This window comes from Sparus aurata, chromosome 20 (assembly GCF_900880675.1).
Source record: "Sparus aurata chromosome 20, fSpaAur1.1, whole genome shotgun sequence".
NCBI classification, from domain to species: domain Eukaryota; kingdom Metazoa; phylum Chordata; class Actinopteri; order Spariformes; family Sparidae; genus Sparus; species Sparus aurata.
The window spans coordinates 16,059,406-16,080,957 of record NC_044206.1 but is presented as its reverse complement, the minus strand read 5'-3'; the positions used below and the strand labels follow the sequence as shown (position 1 = coordinate 16,080,957).

The 21,552-nt window shown below is 42.3% G+C and overlaps 1 protein-coding gene across 1 annotated transcript; it reads left to right on the top strand.

The window, feature by feature from the left end:
* Window positions 1-904: 904 nt before the first annotated feature.
* Window positions 905-19,746, top strand: cpn1 (carboxypeptidase N, polypeptide 1). Its single transcript, XM_030400328.1, has 9 exons — window positions 905-1,502; window positions 4,963-5,159; window positions 7,284-7,439; window positions 13,907-14,083; window positions 14,252-14,363; window positions 17,340-17,479; window positions 18,096-18,195; window positions 18,959-19,077; window positions 19,251-19,746. Exons 1-9 carry the CDS (start codon window positions 1,259-1,261, stop codon window positions 19,359-19,361), a joined length of 1,356 nt encoding a protein of 451 aa, XP_030256188.1. The 5' UTR covers window positions 905-1,258; the 3' UTR covers window positions 19,362-19,746.
* The last annotated feature ends 1,806 nt before the right edge of the window (window positions 19,747-21,552 follow it).

The window sequence follows — 21,552 nt, the reverse complement described above, 5'->3', positions numbered from 1 at the left end:
TGAGGCGCACCAGATGTAAACAATGAAGAAGAAGAAACACAACGAGGACCCAAGCGGTCCCTAGTTGACCCTGGTTTGCACTGATGGTAGTTTCAGCTTTACATTTTGGGGAAAATCAATAACAGACAGGCAGCCTTCTTTCATCTCCTGCTTTCTTCTCCATCTTTGTACCTTTTTATGATGTTTCTCCTTCGCCTCCAGCCCTCTGTTGCTCAGTTTGCCATCTGCAGCTCTTTCTCTTGCTTCACGTTTGCCTTTTCCTTCTCTCTTTCATGAAATTTCCACATGCAGTTGCACAATTTTCTGCGAAGGGAAAAGCTCCTCTTTTTATCCTGCAGGTTTGATTGACAGCACCCCTTGCACACACTCTCTGCAGTGAGTGTGTGTGTGTGTGTGTGTGTCTGTGTGTGTGTGTGTGTGAGGGGGGTGCATGTGTCTTGGCATCAACCTGCGTCTTTCAGAAGTTTAATTGCAGCATTTGGTTGCTTCCTCGCATGTGTGTGCATTTGTATGCTTGACGTTTTTCTAATGTATGTGTGTGTGTGTGTGTGTGTGTGTGTGTGTGTGTGTGTGAATGCTGCTTTGAGGAAACAGCAACAAAACCAGTGCAAAGGTTGCGAAAGAGCCCCTCACACTGATTCATCAGAGGAGTGCAGGCACACGTGCATGCACACACACACACACACACACACACACACACACACAGGGGTGGTGTGTTGACTTAAGAGTTAATGAATGGATGATTGAGGGCTGCAGGGGTTGGGGAGAGCAGTGCCGTGGAAACAACCCCTCTTTTCCCAGGAAGGGAGTATACAACAAGAGTTGGAGACAAAGAAAAGGGGACAGAAAAACGAGTGTCTCAGAGACAGAATGAAATTCGGATTGTGTGTGCCGAGAGCCGAGGGGGCTGCGGGGCGAACTCCTCGAAGCAGAAGCTTTTTTTCTAAGCGCCCAATAAAGCAAGTAGCATGTACTTGACAAGGACCCAAAGGGAAAGAGAGAGGGAGAGAAGCAGCTGTTGGAGGAGGAGAGTGAGACAAAGAAGGAGCAGGGGGCTGTCCTTACATGCTCTTCAGTGTGAGGAGGACTGTTATGTGGGAGGAGGCAGAGGGAGAGAAAGAAGAGGGCAAGAAAGGAAAAAGAGCAAGCAGTATGTTTGGCGTGTGAGGAGATAAACTGGAAGTGTGCGAGTGTTTTGCATAGTTTGCAGGCAGTCTCTTCTCCCTCTCTGTAACGTTCTCTCCCGGGCTGAGGGACCATGCAGCAGGCGTGGACGCTCCCCTGGCTTGCCGCTCTCCTGCTGGGGCTGATGGGGCTGATGGGGCTCCCGGCGCACGGCTCGGACTTCCAGCATCACCGCTACGAGGACATGGTGCGGGCGATGTTCGCCGTGCAGAGCGAGTGCCCCTACATCACACGCATATACAGCATCGGGCGCAGTGTGGAGGGGCGCCACCTCTACGTGCTGGAGCTCAGTGATAACCCGGGCATCCACGAGACATGTGAGTAACACCTGATTCAGTGTGGAGTTGTGTTGAGATCAGGAGCAGCGGAGCAGGTACAGCAAATTCCGTGCGAGAGTCGGTTCATGTGAGTTCAGATCTGAAACTTTGTCAGCTTTTTTGCAACAGTTCCTCAGAAGTTGAATGGATGTCAATGCGCGGGCCCCGTCACTGGCTGCCCATTTGTTTTGCACTTCATTCTGTGGGGAGTGAGAACATAGCTGGCAGGAGACAGAGCGGTGTGTGGGGGCTCTGTTTCTTCTTCTCTATTCTTTTTTCTCCCAAGGAGGTGAAATGCAAAGCTTTTTCGATTCAGCTGATTTACTGTGCGGCTTTAACAGTGAAGAGGAAAATGAGGAGCTCTTCCAAAGCTGGCTTCTTTGATAAACATCAGAGACGGCAATCTGTGGAAAACAAAAGGCGAAAAAAGTGAAAGAACATCTGCGATTCATTTCAATTTTTTGACATCCAACCGCTGACAAAGTGTGCGGTGTTATTCAAAGCTGAGCTGATGACACAGAAGTTCACTTTGAGTCAACAAGGCTTTCACCCTGAACCCACTCTTGCGAAAGCTCTGCTTGTCCCCCCCCCCCCCCCCCCCCCCCACCTTCACTCCCTCAACTACTGAATCAGCTCTCCAGGTGTTTATTTTGCGTATCTGTTGCAAATTGGAAAATCATAACCCTCGCCGCGGCTGGCCAAAGGGTCGTGAAGATTTTTTCCATCCTTGCGTTATTAACGGCGGCTCTTTGGGGAAATTGGAAAACTGCAGGGGAATGCTCTTTTGGCCATGGCTGAGCTTGCATTTTTATCTACACTCGCACACGTAGGGGCTTCCTTCAGTAGAATAGAAGGATGTGTGCCTGTTCTGTTGCAAGATGACCGATGGTGAAAAACAGGAACCGCGCACTTGGGGAGTGACCTGAGGTCTCGTCTGGGTCAACCCTCCTGCACTCCTTAGGAAGTTCATGTCTTTAACATGCTGCAGAGAGTGTGTGTGTATGTGTGTGTGTTTTTTCAAAGCTGCACGCTATAGAGCCAACACTGTTCTCTGAACCTGAGGCCAGTTGGCCCCGTGTTAAAGAAAAGGAGGTGAATTGCAGGAGCCTAGCTGCCATTTGGGTGCCTGAAGCAATTAGTGAAGGGTGTTCATAAATTTGGAAGTATCTGCTCACCCCTTAGATTCCCCACCCCCCCAAAAAAAAACCTACACTTACTTCTTCTCATTAGCAACAGAAGCGCCAACAAATACAATAATGCAGCATTTTCAGTGTTAAATCGACGACTAAGGGCATAAGACGGCTTTATTTTAGCTTCTGGTCAGTAGCTGTGTCGGGCTGTAGTGTTTGGGGCTTCTATCAACGCTGCTGCAGTGATTAATGAAGGGACCCCTGAGAGGAGGGAACCCTTCACAGAGAGGGAGACTGTTTGGATAGGTGGCTTCACCCAATCAGTGACAGATACCCACAGGAATGCAAGATGATTCTATCCAAATAATCCAATCAGCCGTAATCAGACTCACCCTCCTCACCTTTGTCTCTATCGAGACCATAATGTCAAAACATTAATGTAATTAGTTTAAGGTGAGTACACGTTTAAAGACACAATCCAACCCTTTGTCAAATGAAAAGTTGAATGTGTGTGCAATAAAACCCAGCACCCCAGCTTAATTTAACACTCGGTCCCGGTCTCGGGGCTCCCTGCTGTGCATGTTTAAGACGTTCCCCTGCTGCAGATGAATGAGTCGTTTTCAGGCTTCTGCAGAGCTTGATGATGAGCTGATCGTTCGAATCAGGTGTGTTGGAGCAGACAAACTATCCAGAACATGCACGACAGGGGGCTGGAAGTGATTATTAAAAACACTAAACTGAAAGATTTTAATGCAACAGGCAAACTGTGCCAGGTTAGACCACTAGCTCATGGTGGATATCGCAAGAAAGTCCATTTACCGGTCTTATTGAGAATAACTGGAAATGTGATAAAGTTGCTTTCTTGCCTCAAGTGATGTCAGATGAGTCGGTCTGTGGGTTGCGGAGTTTAAAAAGTGAGCTTCCCGGGTTCCTCGTCTATTGCTGCCTTCAAATACAACTCGCAAGTTCCAGGTTTCGACACAGGAAGTCGTTTAAGCTCAGGTGGTTAAGCGATGAGAACACTGCTGCAAGGTAACCGTGTCTAGAAGCCTCTAGGCTAAATATGTAGCAAGCCGGTAACATAATGCAGGAAATACAAAGGCATTATAACAGAAGATAAAACATTTGGGCCATTTGGAATATTGGAATTACAAAAACAAGCTCTATGTGGCTAAAATGACAACGTGTTAACTTACTGTCTGCTAAAAAAAATGACCCTCTCTTTGCTGCCGCCATTTTCTGTAAATGTTAGCAAACGTGTCACAAGCTTGTGAAATGTGTGCTTCCAGAAAATTTTCGCTTACCAGGTTGAGAACGTCCACATAACCGTGAGAGGGAGAAATTCATATGAAGTCTTTGTGTGAACACATTAAACACAAACCCATTTGAAGGCATCTGTACAAAGCTAGAGTCTCAGGCTACGTTAGCTGACTCTTTTTTTTGGTCACAGATGAATATTTTCAATTCATCAATGTGTTCATTCATGCTGTGAGTTTGCCCTCAACCGCATCCACAGCATCTGTGCTAACGTTAGCTCCTGCGTTAGCTTTCTCACTAGCTTGCTAGCTAAGATCCTCCGGTTTGTTCGATTTTGGGTTTGTTCGATTTTGGGTTTCTTCTCACGACATGTTGTTAGACTGCCTGAAAAACGTAGTTCTTAATATTCATCTTGGTTTGAGACTTGCAATAGTTTGCGAAATGTGATACAGGTAGGATATAATTTAGAAATTGAATGTTGTGGCGCACCATCTTCGCCAAAACCAACATCTCTGAGCCATCATCTTGAAAACCCACAGATAAATGTTTGAATAGTTTTATCACAAAAGTACAATTTAATACAATACAATGAAAAGTCAACACAGTGTACCTCACTAAGAGACTTCCATTGTTTCCTGTTTACGATCTCACTCCCCTCACTCTCGCTCAGGCAGCCTAATGATGATGTCTTCAAAGCAGCTGACTGGAGAGTATCTTGGTAAATGAAGTGAAATTGAATCCGCCATTATCCTCTAAGTGCCATTTATGACTACAGTGGAGTGGAGCCTTGCTTTTTTTAATCAGGTGATGGAGCGATAAATTCTAATTTACAACCTGTAACATTTAGAAACTCAACGTGCTGGGACAAAGACTCATAAAAACTCTCAGGTTGAATAAAAAACATAAAAAAAATAACAGCCTCCCTATTAATTCCATTGCGTTTTCATGTAGTGAGTGTGCTCACATATGTATGTGTGAGCATGCTCAGGCAGTCATTTTAAATGTCACGCTTGGCAGCTCTGTGTGGCTTTTTGACCTCATGTCCCCCTTCACCTCTCCACTTCCTCCCCCAGTGGAGCCGGAGTTCAAGTACGTGGGCAACATGCACGGCAACGAAGTGCTCGGTCGCGAGCTGCTCATTAAGCTCGGCCAGTTCCTCTGCGAGGAGTACCGAGCTGGAAACCAGCGGATCATGAGGCTGATCCATGACACCCGCATTCACATCCTGCCCTCCATGAACCCGGACGGCTACGAGGTGGCTGCCAGACAGGTAACGTACACCCTGACATGTATGTGAGCTCCACGCGCAAAAAAGAAAAAAACAGGGATATTCTTCCACTGGGACACCTTTGGCTGTTTTTCTTCAGCAATCATTTGCCACTTGCAGAGAACAAGTTTCCACATTTTTTTCTAGATTGTGTTCTTGCCAGTGGAAATGTTAGATTTTTTTAAGGTCCCTCAGGAAAACTTAACACCTGCAAGTTAAATCAGGGCAAACACACGAGACCCCATCAGGTATGTGTTTGTGTTTGTATCCATTCAATTAAAGCAACAAGCCAAAAACACTTTATTGAATCTTCCACTGTTTGCTAATATCTGTAATAATCCCATCTATCAGCTCCTTGAGAGTGCCCCTGCCTCTCTGCTGGGGGTAATTATATAGGCTGTGAAACAACATACACACATGCTTTACCCCCCTTTACCACAAACACACCCACATGTGTAGCCACACAATCTCTTTGAGACTAATTACATGTCCTGAGGAGGGCAGTCGCGCATGGCAGTCTCTCTTTTTGCCACTCAGACAGCACATGCGCGCCGCACTATAATTTGCCGCTGCATCAACAGATGTTGCAGCATCTGGAAGAACAATGGGAAAGGCTGCTTCATTTTCCAGCATCCTAACCGGAATTGTGTTGATTTTGGGGTACAGTTTGTGCTTTTGAGGAAAAACAACAAAAATATTGTTTTCCACGTCACGACAAAACCCAAGATTTAAGTGCTTCCATATAGAGTTCTTTCAGTTCTTTCATTTCTTTCAGTTCTTTTCTTTTTTTTTGTCATGAAGTCGTGTTTAAGCCTGCATGGAAATACTGAGCAAATCCGAGAAGAGCCTGCCTATTTAGGAACAAATCATCTTTTGGAAAAGCTCCCGATGTCAAAAGAAAGCGAAAGCTGGAGCAGATGTTGGCCTTACAGTCAGTAAAGAAAAGTCACTTTGAAAGCGAAACTAGCAAAAGGTGGTATTTGGAGTCGGAGGTAAACTGGGATGAAAATTCCAAGTAACTCAGAGTCTAATAAAGCGTCTACAGCCATGCTACCGGCTACATGAGGCTGTGATTAGGCAGACAGTCTGATGTCAGCATGTTGGTGTTGTTTCTGGAGCTTCACAGCGGAATGATTGATTTTTCGATAGTGAGTGAACTTACCCTTTAATGTTATTCCCGGACCAACATTGCAACAACTCAATGTGTTTTTTGGAAAGTCATTGCATTGCGACACAGGGGAAAAGACCAGAGAAATTTCCACATGGGAGAAGTTTCCCATGTTAAATGTTGTAAAGGAGTCTTATTCTAAGCCTAACCAAGTATTTGTGTTGCTTAAAACCAACCAAACAGCAACAGAAACCTGAAGAGAAATGGAAAAAATTAAGTAAACAATATAATGATATGTTCCAGTTGGAGATACAAACCCTGTGACTGGGAGTTCTTGATTTTATCCCTGTTTTGTAAGTTGAAACCAGGAACAACACCAACGCAAGATGCAAAGTTATGACCTCACAGTTGCAAATATGCTCCTGGAACAACATTATTAATGATGGAACAAGAAACAACACTGACACAGCGATATCAGAAACACTGTGCTTAGCTAAATGCTAATGTCGGTGCGCTAACATGCTCACAACAACAATGCTATAACACGTGTATAGCCGGTATAATGTTTATTATTATTCAGCATGTTAGTTTAGGGGTATGAGGAAAGAACGATTATGGCGCTAGTCAAGGGACCACCAGAGTCATTAGACTTCATCCTTTGGGGAGAATGAACGCCTTCGCCAAATGTCATGGCAATCCATCCAGTAGTTGTCTCTGTTTGTGTAGTCTTAACATCCCTTGAAGGTTGTTGGGCAGGAATGGAGCTCGGATTTTGAGGAAAACAAAGAAGTCATTGTGAATTTAATGTCTTATCCAGAAAAACCAAAACAAAATGGAAAATGATTTACGGATGTTACACTGCAGATTGCCTGGGCAGTTTGCGTAATACACAAACCAGCTCTCCTTTGCTGCCTCAAAGCAATTTGAATTAATAGCTTGAATAGATGCCAGAATTGCTCTGGAGGGGAAAAAAAACAAGGTGACTTAACAGGACGTAATGTTTCTGTGTGGGTCAACAGGGTCCAGAGTTCAACGGCTACCTGGTGGGTCGAGGGAACTCCAGAGAAATTGATTTGAACCGGAACTTCCCGGACCTGAACGCGCTCATGTACTACTACGAGAAGACCAGCGGACGCAACCACCACCTGCCCCTGCCAGACAACTGGGAGCAACAGGTCAGTGCTACTGGATTAAACAGCACAGGGACACCATTTATCAGCGTGCGAAAAAATACATGTATGTGCTTGTGTGGGTGAGAGAGAGAGAGAGGCGGACAGGAAGATGGATGAATACAGTTCTCACGCTGGTGTGAGTGCGTGTGCAGTGTTTGAATATGGACTTGAATAATGAGCAACCGTAACGTAGCCGAGTTATCTTGGCTTTAAGTTATGTTGACATAAATTTGTTCTGGTTCGGATTCCGCTGCCAGCCGAGCTTTTTGAGAAACAAAAAGAAACCCCCCTTTCTGTTTAAACATCACGTAGACCCAGTAAATCGCTCGGTAGGCCATCTCTGTTGTGTATGTTTATGCGTGCATGTATAGTCTGACCCCTTTTGGATGGGTGTGTTTGCTTATCTCACACTAAAACCTATATCTTATCGTATAAACTGTGTTTTTCTTCCTCTGGGTCAGAAAGAGGCCGCTCTGCTTTTGTGTTTGCAATATGAAACAGGCGGGCAAAAATGGCAGCCTCACTCGTCGGAACTCGGGGACAAAGGCATCACTGAAAATATCCAGTGCAACATTCACGGATAATGTGAATCTTTGCGGAGCGTAGGAGATTAATCTCAGGCTCAGAACAAGCTTTGACAATTTAAAAAGGACATTAAAGGATTTAATAAAGTTGGCATACAGTCAACTCTTGCAATCCTGGCGACGTGAGAAGATATATTTCCTGGTATATGAAGACTTCAGCTAAACATTTTTGTCTTTTCGTCACCGCAGTGACAAATACACACTGACCTACTCTGCGGGCCTCAGAGTGTAGATGTTACCTGCTACCTTGAGGTGCTGCCTGACTCGCCACATAGCTGACAAACCTGTGATTTCACTCGAATTCTCATGCTCATTGCCAAGTCCGTATAACACAGTAGTGAAGAAGTACTCTCAGATCTTTTAGTAAGTTAGAAGTATGGAGTCTCAAGAGTGCAATAAAAAACAATAACTCTGTTAAGGCCAAATAAATAAGTTTGGAAATATAAGAAATGTGGAGATTTTAAGATAAATAAATAAAATAATAATGAAGGTGCATCAAAATACTGCTAAAGTTCCATACATGCAATTGCATATCCTGTAGATCAGAAATTATAACAAGCAGACCCTTGAGGGGATGAACTGTACCATTTATTAAAAGTATGCTAATGTTATGCATTGAGCTCAGATTGGCTGTAGTGGAGACACACACTTCTGCTCCGGTCGACTCTACTGCAGTTCACCAGCACTCATTATTTGAGCTCACTGCAGTGTGAAATGTAGAAAGAACGGGATGTTGAGAGAGTGTGCTGTCACACTATTGCTAATAGTCGGCTGAAAAGTACATTTTAAGTAATAAGGTCAGATCCTCGGGGGGCGTCTCGTCTGCACTCATCTTCAACAGACACTTAAAGGGCTGCTGTTTGAGGTTTCTCTCTAAATTGGTCTGCCCTTTAGTGCTGCCTTTAAACCACGGGTGGATAATTACCATGAAAATATAATGAAACATTCCCTCGAAGTGTCCAAAGTAAAATAGTGTAAAATATATATGACAGTTTGTTTCCATCCCATTGCAACAATATTAACCAGATGAACAGCGTTGTTAAAAGTACCCAAAAGTCATACTAATGTAAAGAGAGTGTTCTTAAATATCACTCTTAAAAAGTCACTCATCCAAATAATACTCGAGTAAAAGTCTTATGTTACTTGATATTGTATGTACCAAAGTATCAAAAGTATATAAGTACATGATACTTATCTTTACATGTATACTGTAGAGCAGGGGTCAATCGACTGCTGGATTCAATAATCAGTTTTATCCGATTATAAGATTATAATTTTTTTATCCAATTGCTAATGAAAGAAATAGATTAATTTAAGTGATGCAGCCTGCAAGGTAGCCAGTAGCTAAAGCTCTGCAATAAATGTAGTTGAGCAAAAAGTACTATATTTGCCACAAAAATGTTGTAGGGCCTATGAAACAAACAACAAATGGAAATAATCATGTAACAAACACCACAGTACCTCAAAATGTACTAACATTTAGTAGATAATATGGTAAATGTACTTAGTATCACTCCATCACTGCATGTAATACAACTTTACCTGGAGCAATGTAGACAGTATTTAAAAGTAATACCATTGTTTCAACCTTTCTGAACAAACAACAAAAAAAAAACACAACCAGAAAACAACGTAAACACAGATGAAATCCTCTCAACCTGATGATGATACATTTGCTGTATCACAATGCTGCGATACACCCCAGTGTCCGTTACTGCATGAATCAATATAATCAATGTGAATCTGCAGCTATAAGGAATCACACATCTCCACACATTTAGAAAACATATCATTGAGATACAGATTTCAAGACAGAGAGAGGAGAGGTTTGTTTTTTTCCTCTCTAGCTCTTGTAAACAGAGTTTGAGCAGGTATGACATTATAGAGAAGTTGTGACACCATCTTGTGTTTTCTATTACATGTCATTACAGAGGCTTCTTCCCAAGCAAGAGGCGGCCTTTGATTTTAATTTTTTTTTTGTATGTTTTTCTGTTTCCCTGTTCCTGGGCTGCAAATGTGTAGAGAAAACTAAAACACTGGTTCTCCCAGTCGCAGGCTGGCCGTCTACCCACATGACTGCTTCCTGAAAGGCAAACACAAAAGAGTAACTGTGCCACTGTTACAGATACTTCATTCATGGCGCCCGGGATTACATTCTCACGGGCTACGTGAAGCCACAGGCCCCTGCGCTGGCCCGCAGGCTCGGCCATGCTACATTTTAATTAGCCGGCTAATGAGGAATGAGTTTACTATGAGGAAACATCTCAGTCTGTTCAACAAAATAATACAAAGGTGGAACAAATACTTTAATGGGCCAGACATATAAAGAAACTGAGGAACTACACGGGTCTATTGTAATTCCTGTCGATTCAAAAACATAACTTTGATCATCAAATCTTGTAATAAACTAGTCAAGACGATACAGGCTTGTTTTGGCCTCAGAGTTTCTCAGTGCACTTGTAGTTGTTCAGGGTTAATTCTCCTTAAGAATGCATTTTTTAAAAGTTTTCCACTGACCACAGTTTGTCAGCAGGATCTGTTCTAAGAAATACATACAGCCTCTGAAGTAAAAGCCCACTATGCACCAGGAGGCATCACATCTATATTCAAAAACGACTGAATGGGTTTATAGCCATTGACTCCCAAAACAACTTATATCACCACTCCAACATTACCGTAACAGAGGCTTCCGTACTATTACTCCGTACTAATACATATGCAGTTCTGTTAGCGTTCAGATATGTTATTTACTGCTGTAACTTCAGTTACAAACATACCTATGTTAAGGTATGTTATGTTGGTGACGTAACTGAACTAGATGTGTACATTTAGTATAAAAACACTATTGGTTTCACCCTGGAGATGAACAGCAATTTCCAGACGTGTGGTAGTCCAACCCAACCCTCCATCACAAACCTCTTCCCTAAGCAACCTCTTCACACTACTTCACCTGGCTCCCTCCTTTGCTGCTGTAATAATTACTACAGCAGCTACAGGTCACCGCCGATAAAGAAATGTAAATACGGGTCGTAATAAGCTGCTTTCACAGTCGACATATTTGGTTGTTTTTGATGAGGAAAGGGGTATTAGACATACCATGTAATAATGAGGACAACATGTCCGTTAAACATATAAGATATATATGAGTTTAAGAGGGCTCTGAGGAACTTCTGCTGGAACATTGGTTAATGTTAGCGGACTCCAATTCTGAACCGGTCAGCTACTGTTGCTCTCCGTTAGCGGAGACGAGGCAGTCAAGCGCATACATACATTCACAGCCTTTGGACCGTCACGGAGAGCGTCCTTTACAAAGAAATACACAGTCCGGCAGCATTAAACAACTCCAACAAATCGTCCACAGGCTTATATAGGCGACTGGGAGTGCCTTACAGTAAACTGCTGCAAATTATAACATCGAACCCCTTTAATGCAAACACAGATCTTGGTTCACAACCAAACCGAAGGCTTGAAATAACATCACGTTCTCTCAGCTTTACACAGTTCATCATACAGATTCTCATGTAATCGTGCCACCCGACAGGAGAGCGCCAGACAATGTGTGTGTCTCGATCAATGTTGTCTCTTGGCTGATTATTATTATGGAAGTCTGGAGTCTCGTCGAAGGCTCTGTACCTCCAGACACCCAAAGTCTGCTCGCGTAAGTGTGAAGGACGGCGAGGAACCACCTTATCAGACATTCCTTTATAATGATGAATCCTAACCTTGAATTGTCTGTCATTGAAACGCTGATTGATCCAGAATGAGTGGATTCGAGCCCGGCACGCTCGTCTTCCTGTCTGAGGTATGATTACAGCATGTCCTTCGTAATGCAACCCTACACCACGGTGACAGCTCTGACTTCAAAGCATGCACGAGTGTATATAAAGATCCACAGTCAATAAACACCTGCCAGTCTTTTCAAACAGAAGTCCCACCTCTCCGCTACGACTGCTGCGCTCAAGGCCGCCAGTCTCTGATAGGCCTTGCAGCTGAGCCGGCCTGTGTTTATTGTCCCGCATACCATATTCAAGGAGAGGTACTGCTCCTTGTCTCTGTGCATGATATATGGCGGGGAGTGTGTGAGGATAGTTGGCTCTGACAGAGAAGACAAATGGCAGCCTAAAAGTGGAATTTAAAGGTTTGTAGGATTGCACGGGAGATGCTGTCGGGTTAGGTGTGTGGCAGATCCTGTGCGCTCATAATGAGATGCAGTCATTAGCAATATTTTGTCATTAAAGGCAACAGATCACTATTTTAGATAAAGTGCATACTGTACCTTTGCAGCATAAGAAACTTTGAAAGCTAAAACTAAACCTAACTATGAATTTCAGGCTCAAACACAGAAATTATTATTGTTAGAATTTAAGGGTCTCTGTGGATCTCTGTGCTGGAAGTCAGTCACCCGTATACGTTTGCGGACTGTATTTCTAAACCAACATTAGCTACTTTCGCTCCGTGTCAGCGGTGCAGAGGGATGCACCGAGACGAGGCACTCGGGAACGCGCATATTGTTACATCTACTGCAGAAGTGCAGACCACCAGTACAGAAAAGCCAAAGAAATCCACAGTCCAGCAGCATTAAGTAACGTCGACAAATTGTTTAAAGGCTGGAACAGACAACCGAGGGAGACGGGGAAGGTCTCAATTTTTCACATTTGTTCCAATCCATTCACATATGGCCAATAAAAAACTGATTAACACATGTGAACTGCTACAAATGATTACATAGAGCCCCTTTAAAATGAAATGATATATACTGAAGCATATACTGAAGCAGCATCATTTTATGGACTTGAGAAAGGCAGAGGATACTTTGAAGAGTGAACTATGCAATGATGGAATGTAACAGTACATTTATTCAAGTACTATACTGTACTGTGCCTGTACTTTGATTATTTCCTTATTTCCTAATTTTCACTCCGCTACATCTATTTGATAACTTTCATTAGTTTGCAGATTTGCAGCATTTTTACAACCAATGAAAACGTTGAGTCACGATTTTTGGGCGCATGTGCGACACATTTGACTTTAGAGCTGCTGTAAGTGTCATCGTTTCAGCGAAATTCCGGTCTGTTTGGCAATCAGCAATCCCGTCCCTCCACACTTGTTTGACTTTTTTTCTCTGGAGCACTTGAGCTGGTACTGTAGCTTTCCCTGTTCCTCCGTTGCTGGTGTAGGTACCAGAACAGGAGGATCCTGCTTTCTGCATGTCATCTAAGCAGACAGGCCCCCCCTTTTCATAGAGTTCTGTATCCTGATTGGATAAAGCGGGCAGAGGATACAAGAAAATATATTTTTCTCTTTTACTGCACGAGGAGTAAATGTAATAACAGTGACTGTTGGAATACTGAGCTGTTTAACCCTTATTATAATACGAAAATCACACCTATAGAACATTTGATATCAAATACTACGTTTCACTATTACCAAAGTAATATTTTAACATGATACCTTTACTTTTACTCAAGTATGATATTTGGGTAACCTTTAAAACACTGCGACTATGGTTTCCTAAAGAGCTTAAAGAAGAAAAACGAGAACAGAGAACATACTTGCATGTGCTTAAGAAGAGAAAACAATTCGAGTTAATCAGGCAGGCAGAGGCCAGAGGTTCTGGGTGAAAAGAAAACCAGATGTCTTCAGTTCACTGTTGTTTGGGAAAAGTGGGGGTTGCAGTGAAGGTGATGTGTCATAATATCAGTAACCAGACAATTTAAAGTAGGTTTGACAGGCTCCGGGAAAGAGTGCATTGGAGAGTTTAATTTAAGGTCTGGGAAAGTACGTAAAGACTCAATTAGATCAAATTATTCTACAAACAAAAAGGTCCATGTGCCGATTACTAAGTCCCGCATATCGGTTAAGTTTCTCCTTGGATATGTTCCACAGGTTGAACCAGAGACGATGGCAGTCATAAAATGGATGCAGAACTACAATTTCATCCTGTCAGCCAATCTCCACGGAGGAGCCGTGGTGGCCAATTACCCCTTCGACAAGTCGAGAGATCCCCGCATTCGAGGGAGGACCACGTACGCGGCCACTCCGGATGACAAAATCTTCAGAAAGGTGTGCTGCAGATTAAAGAAATTCCCTCCAGACATTAGACGCATCTGACCTCATCACTGTATGTGTGTGTGTGTGTGTGTGTGTGTGTGTGTGTGTGTGTGTGTGTGTTTGTGTCTGTGTGCGCATGAAAACATGTGACTGACCGGGCACATTTGCGTGTGATGTCAGTTGGCGAGGACCTACTCGTACGCTCACAGCTGGATGCACAAAGGTTGGAACTGTGGAGACTTCTTTGATGAGGGGATCACTAACGGGGCCAGCTGGTACTCTCTGTCCAAAGGTAAGCAGAACCTGACATTAAATCCGGCATTTGAAAAAAACACTTTTAACTCCACTGGAATCCCATCATGATCAATTGTAGAGATACTCTCCCTGAGAACGGTAAACTAGGAGGAAATGACTGAAAGTGTGTGGGCCTAGCACAGCACAGGCAGGCTGAAACCCGCCACAAAGGATGCAAATACATTTCTTTTTTTCCCATGGTGGTGAAGTCATTTAACCTGATTGGCTAGTAAGAATATCAGGTTCAGGGTCATGCCTTCGTCTTGAGGTAAAATGATGCACAGGCACGTCTGATGGTGTGACGTTACTTTGGCCGTGCTGACATCCGTGACACCCGTGGATTGGTCTAGAATAAATCAACTCAGACATGGCGATGAACTTTAACAGCCACGACAGGCGAAGGCGGGTCAGGACTACCTGTTGGAAAGAATCACGATGAATTTTTCTATCAGTGATGACTCACTACCTCCTCATGCAAAGCAGTTCCCTGTTTACATGCAAAATACCAACGTGTTGGACGACGTCCATTGATCATTCCCTTTCCAAAAAAAGACGAGGCCACCTACATGAACTACGGCAGGCGCTGGCAGAGCCCCCAGCGTGAATGACATGCCTCGAGTGGCTTACACTGCGAGCAGTCCCGGTGTCGTCATGAACCCCGTGACACATTCTGAGGCCTCGGTGCTCTCCTCTTCCCTTTAACCTCCTCTCACCAACAGCTGCACTTCCACTGACCTCTCGGTTGATCTGTTCAAGTTTGGAAATCTCAACTTGCAAACTAAGGGACTGTATGAAAATGATTCAGTGGGGGAGGTGTCTCAGTACGTTCGTTAGTAACTTACTAGCTCATGGTTTCAAACAGGTGTGGAGATGTTTGTGACACACTGCTCTGTATTTTCTGTAGACTCTCATCAAAGATTTGGCAGAGAGCCTTGCCTTTTCATAATTAGTGAACCATGAGGTTTGGCAGGCCGCTCCACGGCAATCATTTTCATACGTCCCCTTAAAGATCTAGTGTGTTTGTGAGTTAGTGGCACGATACACCAATATTATATTACATTTAAACCAATAGATCTTCCTTAATCTACCCAATTCCCACACACTGGACCTTTAAAAGGGCAAACAGGAGATAATCTTACATTAGATTGCAACATTGCAATTACGTACAAGATTAGATTTAAATGAATAAAACCATCTCCATTGGTAAATTACTAATCTGTCAAGTTTTTTTTTTTACCTCATCACCTTTTTGAAGATACCTCTGCCTCCACCGTGTTGTTCGACGCTAAGATGGATTTCTTTTGACTGAAGAGAATTAAGAAAATCAAGAAAATGTGGCTGAAGACACCCATCAAAACGGGAAAAAATCACGAATACATGATGTCATCCTAATGGTGCCGCATAACTCAAAAATACTTAAACGTGGACGCACACGTGTGACTTTTACAATATTTCGATTAATCGTGCAGCCCTAACTCGCAGTGTGTTGAATTTGTTTTTAGTCTAGTGTTATCCAGTATGTCTATTAATATGTTCTATTCTGTATCAGCTGCCATTTGTGTACATAAATCAAAGCTATGTCAGATTTACTGTCCTCTGTTTGCTGTCAGTATTTGAGGTTTATTTTCTAGTTGCGTGTCTGTTGTTAGGGGTTGGTTTGATACTCTATTATTCACTTGCATTAATTATCTACAGACCATTAGGAGTTATACGAGTATAGGCTCAAGCATGCACGTCTTGATCCTCCCATGTTTTGTTTTATGATCTTGGGGGAAACTTTGGTGTTTGGTTTAATGAATACTCATGGTGATGTTTTGCCGTAGAGCTGTTGGAAGCTACAGTACACCAAGTTCTTTTAGCTGTCTGGGCATGCATTTGATCTCAGCTCAGTTAATCTGTAACTGCAACAATAACAGCACCCACCACTTTGATCTGTAAATCCTGGTCTGGGCTGGTCTGGATTATTTCTTGGAATGTGAGTCTGTTGAGCTTTTTCACTTGACTCATGCGAGCTTTTGAATTGGACGAAAAACGCCCACAAGTCGTATTTAGTGGGAGCACGTTATGTTTATTTTAACAACTCCTTTTGCTCCAAGTGTTATGTCATGGTTTATGAGGTTACTTTTTGAACTTTCCCTCCCAATTCCTGGCCTCGTAAGCATTAGGTATCTATGAAAAGCGGTGCCGTATTGCATAGTTGCAAAGCTGAAGACTTAAAAACGGTATCTGAGTCAATCTTAAAGATGCTCTTTTTTTGAAGGTTTGTCAAAAAACTAGAATGCAGTGGTTTATATGTGGTTAAATATTTAGTGACCATGAAAAAAAGAAGTGAAAGCTTTGGATTCCAACATGACCAAAAATGTGTAACAGTGGCTTTTAGAAGCGCTGACATGATAAATCGCATCAGCTCCTTACAAATCTGGACAACCAAGGCTCAATTTAAACGACTTCATAAACCACAGACCAGACGCATGTATTTGTACAAATACATGTGTAATGTTTTGGATGCTCTTCGCTTGAGAGCTTAAAGGTCACATGTTATGCTCATATTCCATTTTTTATACTTTTTTTTACGGCTCTAGTGCCTCATCTATTCACCCTTCATCCGTCTGAATGCTCCGTTTTAGTGCCTGGCTCTTTAAGACCCCCTCTCGAAAAGCCTGGTTGTCTTTGATTGGTCAGCTCTCACAGGCCTGAGGAGGCGCTGCCAACCAGGCATCAGTTCCTTCAATATTTTTGTAACATTGTCCGTGCTGACGTCGTGGTTGAGGGCCTTGACTGTACAGTTGTGACATCACAACCTTAGAAAAGTCCTGACGGCTTGTTTGAAGGCACAGTTTCTCCGTGGATTGAGCGTTTTGATAAATATGCAGTATTTATATTGCACTGAGGCGTGCTCTATAATCAAAAAGACATCAAAATCTCACTCTCTACAATCGGGAGCTTTAAGTAAATTGATCTCTGTGTGTTTCAGGCATGCAGGACTTCAACTACCTGTACACCAACTGTTTCGAGATCACCTTGGAGCTGAGCTGTGATAAGTTTCCTCCAGCGTCAGCACTGCCCAGAGAATGGCTGGGCAACCGAGAGGCACTGGTGTCATACCTTGAACAGGTGAGAACACACGTACACACACTTGCATGTGGCACATTACACTTTTGTCATTGACTTGAGACACACAAACCCAGTCACACACACAAACTTCTTCTTGCTTCTTTTGGCTCCTTGTAAATATTGGCTGGGATTCCCTGGATAAAGTAAGCCGCATGAAATTCAGCGTAATTCAAGTAAAATGACTTTTACCTTCCGTCCAAGCATGAAAAGAGGTCTTGGTTTGAGGACAGAATGTCTTTTATCCACAGATTATCAGATTGCTGAGGTAAAATACAGTGATGTAGTGCCAATGATAGTGTTTCTTAAGCCCTGAGGGGGGAACTCAGAAATGCTTACCTGTTTCTGCAGCGCTGATCAAACAGACCGAACTGAAAGGGCCTGTTGCAGACGAAGGGGACGTTGAGGAAGGAGGGTTAAAGAGGCTTTGGAAAGTTGCTTTGGGAAACACAGTTTGGCCGGATACAACCCGCAATGATTTCAGCATTTGATTTTTGAAGTGGCAGTTTATCCAGTGTATCTCAAGTAAAAATGGCATGATTTAAAAAAAAAAAAAAAAAAAAAGTTATATTGATAAAATAAATGAAAAAGCAATGTATATTTGTTTCTGTCTGCTCAGGTGCATCATGGGATAAAAGGCATGGTGTACGATGAAAACAGCAACCCAGTCGGCAACGCTGAGATCTCAGTGGCTGGCGTCAACCACGATGTGACCACCGGTGAGGAGGGGGGGTTGGAGTTATTGGGCGGGGGTAGTCAGTTCATTGTTACACACATGTGGTTGTTATTTGCTGGGAGATTTTTTGTATGTCTTTAACTGCAGCACTGAAGAAATGTGAGTGAGTGTGTGAGGTTTGTGGTGAAAAATCTGCTAATGTCTCAGCTAGTGTTCAAACCCTGGCTGAAATAATATTAATCACAGACAGAGTGGAGACAAAAAGATATCTTTGTGTTTCTTGGGAAGAAGTCAAGGAAACACACAGTTCTCTCAGCAATGTAGGAAAAAAGTCTATTTATATAGCCAAAAAAATTCAAAAGCACCATCAAAATAATATATAGGTGCACTCAACCCTCACACTGGAATGAACATACTTCCCTCTAGTGGCTGATGGTGGAAATACACTTTAGTATTTGCACTTTTTTTACACTCTGAAGTACTTTATCTATGAGGGATATATTGGTTTTCTTTACTTTATGTTTTGATTATGTTTTACACTACTGGTACTACTCATACCAAACCACATAAAGCTGTAGCACTAAAACCCCTGAGTGTGTTGAGTTGAGTGAAGCTGCATTTTATTTTTATTAAATTAAACTTTTTATTTACAAGAGGAAGACTGAGTTATTTCTACTTTCCAAAATTAAATATTGTCTGACTTGAAGTAAATAAAGCACCTTTGACCAGACTTCACTAGTATTTTAATTTTAAACACTAGTTGGATGTTTCCACCTCTCATTTTCTCCCCACGTGTGCTCCTCCAGGAGTGGATGGCGACTATTTCAGACTCCTGTTACCAGGTACCTACACTGTGACAGCATCTGCCCCAGGTTACGTCCCCTCCACCAGCACAGTGACAGTGGGACCAGCTGAGGCCATACAGGTGTGTTTCTTTCTGTGTCGTACCTGGGTGCATAAAACAAGAATCCAACAGTTCCTAACTCTCTTTTAGTGGAAAACGTATGAATAAGCGTGAATTGTAAGTAGCTGTGGTTCATTTGTGTGTGTGTGTGTTCTCGGTCGCTCACGCCTCGTTCTTCATCTCCACCCCGACAGCTTCATTTTTACTTGAAACCGGCACCAAAACAGAACCTGAAAGTGAAGCCCCACAACGGCAAGAAGAACCTCTCGTCTCCCAAGTCCCCCTTAAAACTCGGCCCCAGATGAGACATGGACAATAACTCAGACAACACACAAACATTTATATACACGCATACTGAAAGTCCCACGTAAAAAAAAAACCATACACACCACGCACACATGCAAATTATGGAGATGATAATTGACCATGATATATGTATGTAATTTTACCTTTGTAGTCCCATGATTATGTATTTCAAACCCTCTGTGTTTCTGTTTGTGTTTATTTGTTGATGAATATAAACTGTGTGTCTGTATTAAGGAAATGTTGTGTATTTATGTAACAGTGTTGATTTGTATGAACACAGCTATCCTGTATTTGTAAAGGACTTTTTTTGATTTTGATTACTCTAATTTGATGAAAATTGAAAGTGAAAATAAAAAGGAATGTTTTTGCTGTCATTAATTCTCATCGCTGGATATTGTGTCTCTGCTTAACTCAGCCTGTTTATTGTTCTTTAATGCAGCTGAATGGGTAATTTGTCTTTATCTCCTAGCACTTCAATCCCTCCTAAAGACAGATATATAAACTAAAGGAGGGGACAAAAAGAGAAATCAACAAACAATCAGGAAGAACAAAGAATTTAATTGAAGAATGATTCAATAAATAGCACAATGGATGCAGTTTGATAAAGTTTTAACTGTTTAAAACTCCGATGTTACTTCAATATTGATGGTAAATGAGAGTATTGAACTCACTAGATTTAAAGTCAGTGGGATTTTCCAGATCTCTTCTTGTCCGGTTGAAAAAAAATGCACGTCTGAGTGGAAAAAATTACACTTATCCTGTCGACCTCTCAGACTGTGTTCTTCAAACAGCAGGTGTCGCTGCTGCGCAAGGAACCAAGCAAAACACGGCTGTCCCTGTTCTTGAGTATCCTGACAGAAAAAAAAAACAACAATATGAGAAAGAACATCTTAAACCTTTGTACGATTCATCAAACCCACCGGCAATTATCTGACCATCTTAAATGCTTGGAAACCCTGTTCAATGTTAGCCTTGTTTCAGAGCTGCAGCGTTTAGATGATTAATTCATGAGTCATTTTACAGAAAATCAATAAATAAATACGTTGATAATCATCAGTAAGTTGTTCTTTCAGTCAAAAATGCGAAAAGCTCTCTGGTTTTACATTGATGTAAATTTAATTTTCTTTGGTTTTAGATAGTTGTTTGGACAAAACTAGACATTTCATGAAGTATAGGAGATTTCATTGGCCATTTCTTGCTGTTCTCTGATAATTCATCAGGCAAATGATTGTTCATTAACGAAGACTATTATTAGTTGCAGCCCTGCTTTTTATTAGAGGAACATGGATGTGCCTCTGGCAGGGGCGGTTCTAGTGGGGGGGCCAACAGGAGCCAGTGCCCCCGTAACTCTGAGTCTGGTCCCCCCCTGTGGCCCCCCTGACAGTGAGTCTGCATTAATAATACAATGACAGATTTCTTGCTATGATTTTGTACTGAAGGGAAAGGCAGAAATAAAGTGTCTCAGCAGTTTACTACCCAATCAAAATTGCTGAAATTGTAAACACTGCTTTTTCTGAATGAGGGATTTATCCTTTTTTCCGGGTTGTATGTGCCCCCTAACAAAAAAGCCGGCCCCAACCTGGCCCCCCTATTAAAACTGGTCTAGAACTGCCACTGGCCTCTGGTCTTCCTGATGGATCAGGATGATCTTCCTGTCATGATTTTTAAAAATAGAAATAAAAAAACATGCAATTAAGGCTTCAAACTACGTAGAATATAAAAAACTATCAATTAAGATAAGCAGATACACAAATGAGAGGAATTAAAGATAACTGTGTAGCCTGTGCATCTTTTCAATCTGAGGACACTGAAGTCCAGCTCTACTTTTATACACCTTCAACACGACTATAACAACTTTTTGATAGTATCATCTTATCATAATGTCATATTGTTATACTGCCAGACAGCATGTGGAGACCAATTTATGATATATAAATTGTTGTATCATACTGCTAATGTTATATGTTGAGCTGATTATTAAAATTTAGGCAATGCTCTTTGGTCATGTTTTAACTCTATTAACTGCCTGTGCAAGTTCTAAGAAAAGTGCTTGTACATTATTGCAAAACAAAAGGCTTACAGTACTTTAATTTCACATTACAGGACTTAATTTTTATCTCTTGTGCATCATCAGTACCGTCAAATGAGACTACATTTGGACTTTTTTTTAAATAAGCAGCCAGCTCCATT

Excerpts from the sequence above, each read along its gene's own strand:
- cpn1 (XM_030400328.1), top strand. The coding sequence starts at position 1,259 with ATGCAGCAGGCGTGGACGCTCCCCTGGCTTGCCGCTCTCCTGCTGGGG. Across the intron at positions 14,084-14,251 it reads ATGACAAAATCTTCAGAAAG|TTGGCGAGGACCTACTCGTA; the intron begins GTGTGCTGCAGA and ends GTGTGATGTCAG. Across the intron at positions 17,480-18,095 it reads TGGTGTCATACCTTGAACAG|GTGCATCATGGGATAAAAGG; the intron begins GTGAGAACACAC and ends CTGTCTGCTCAG.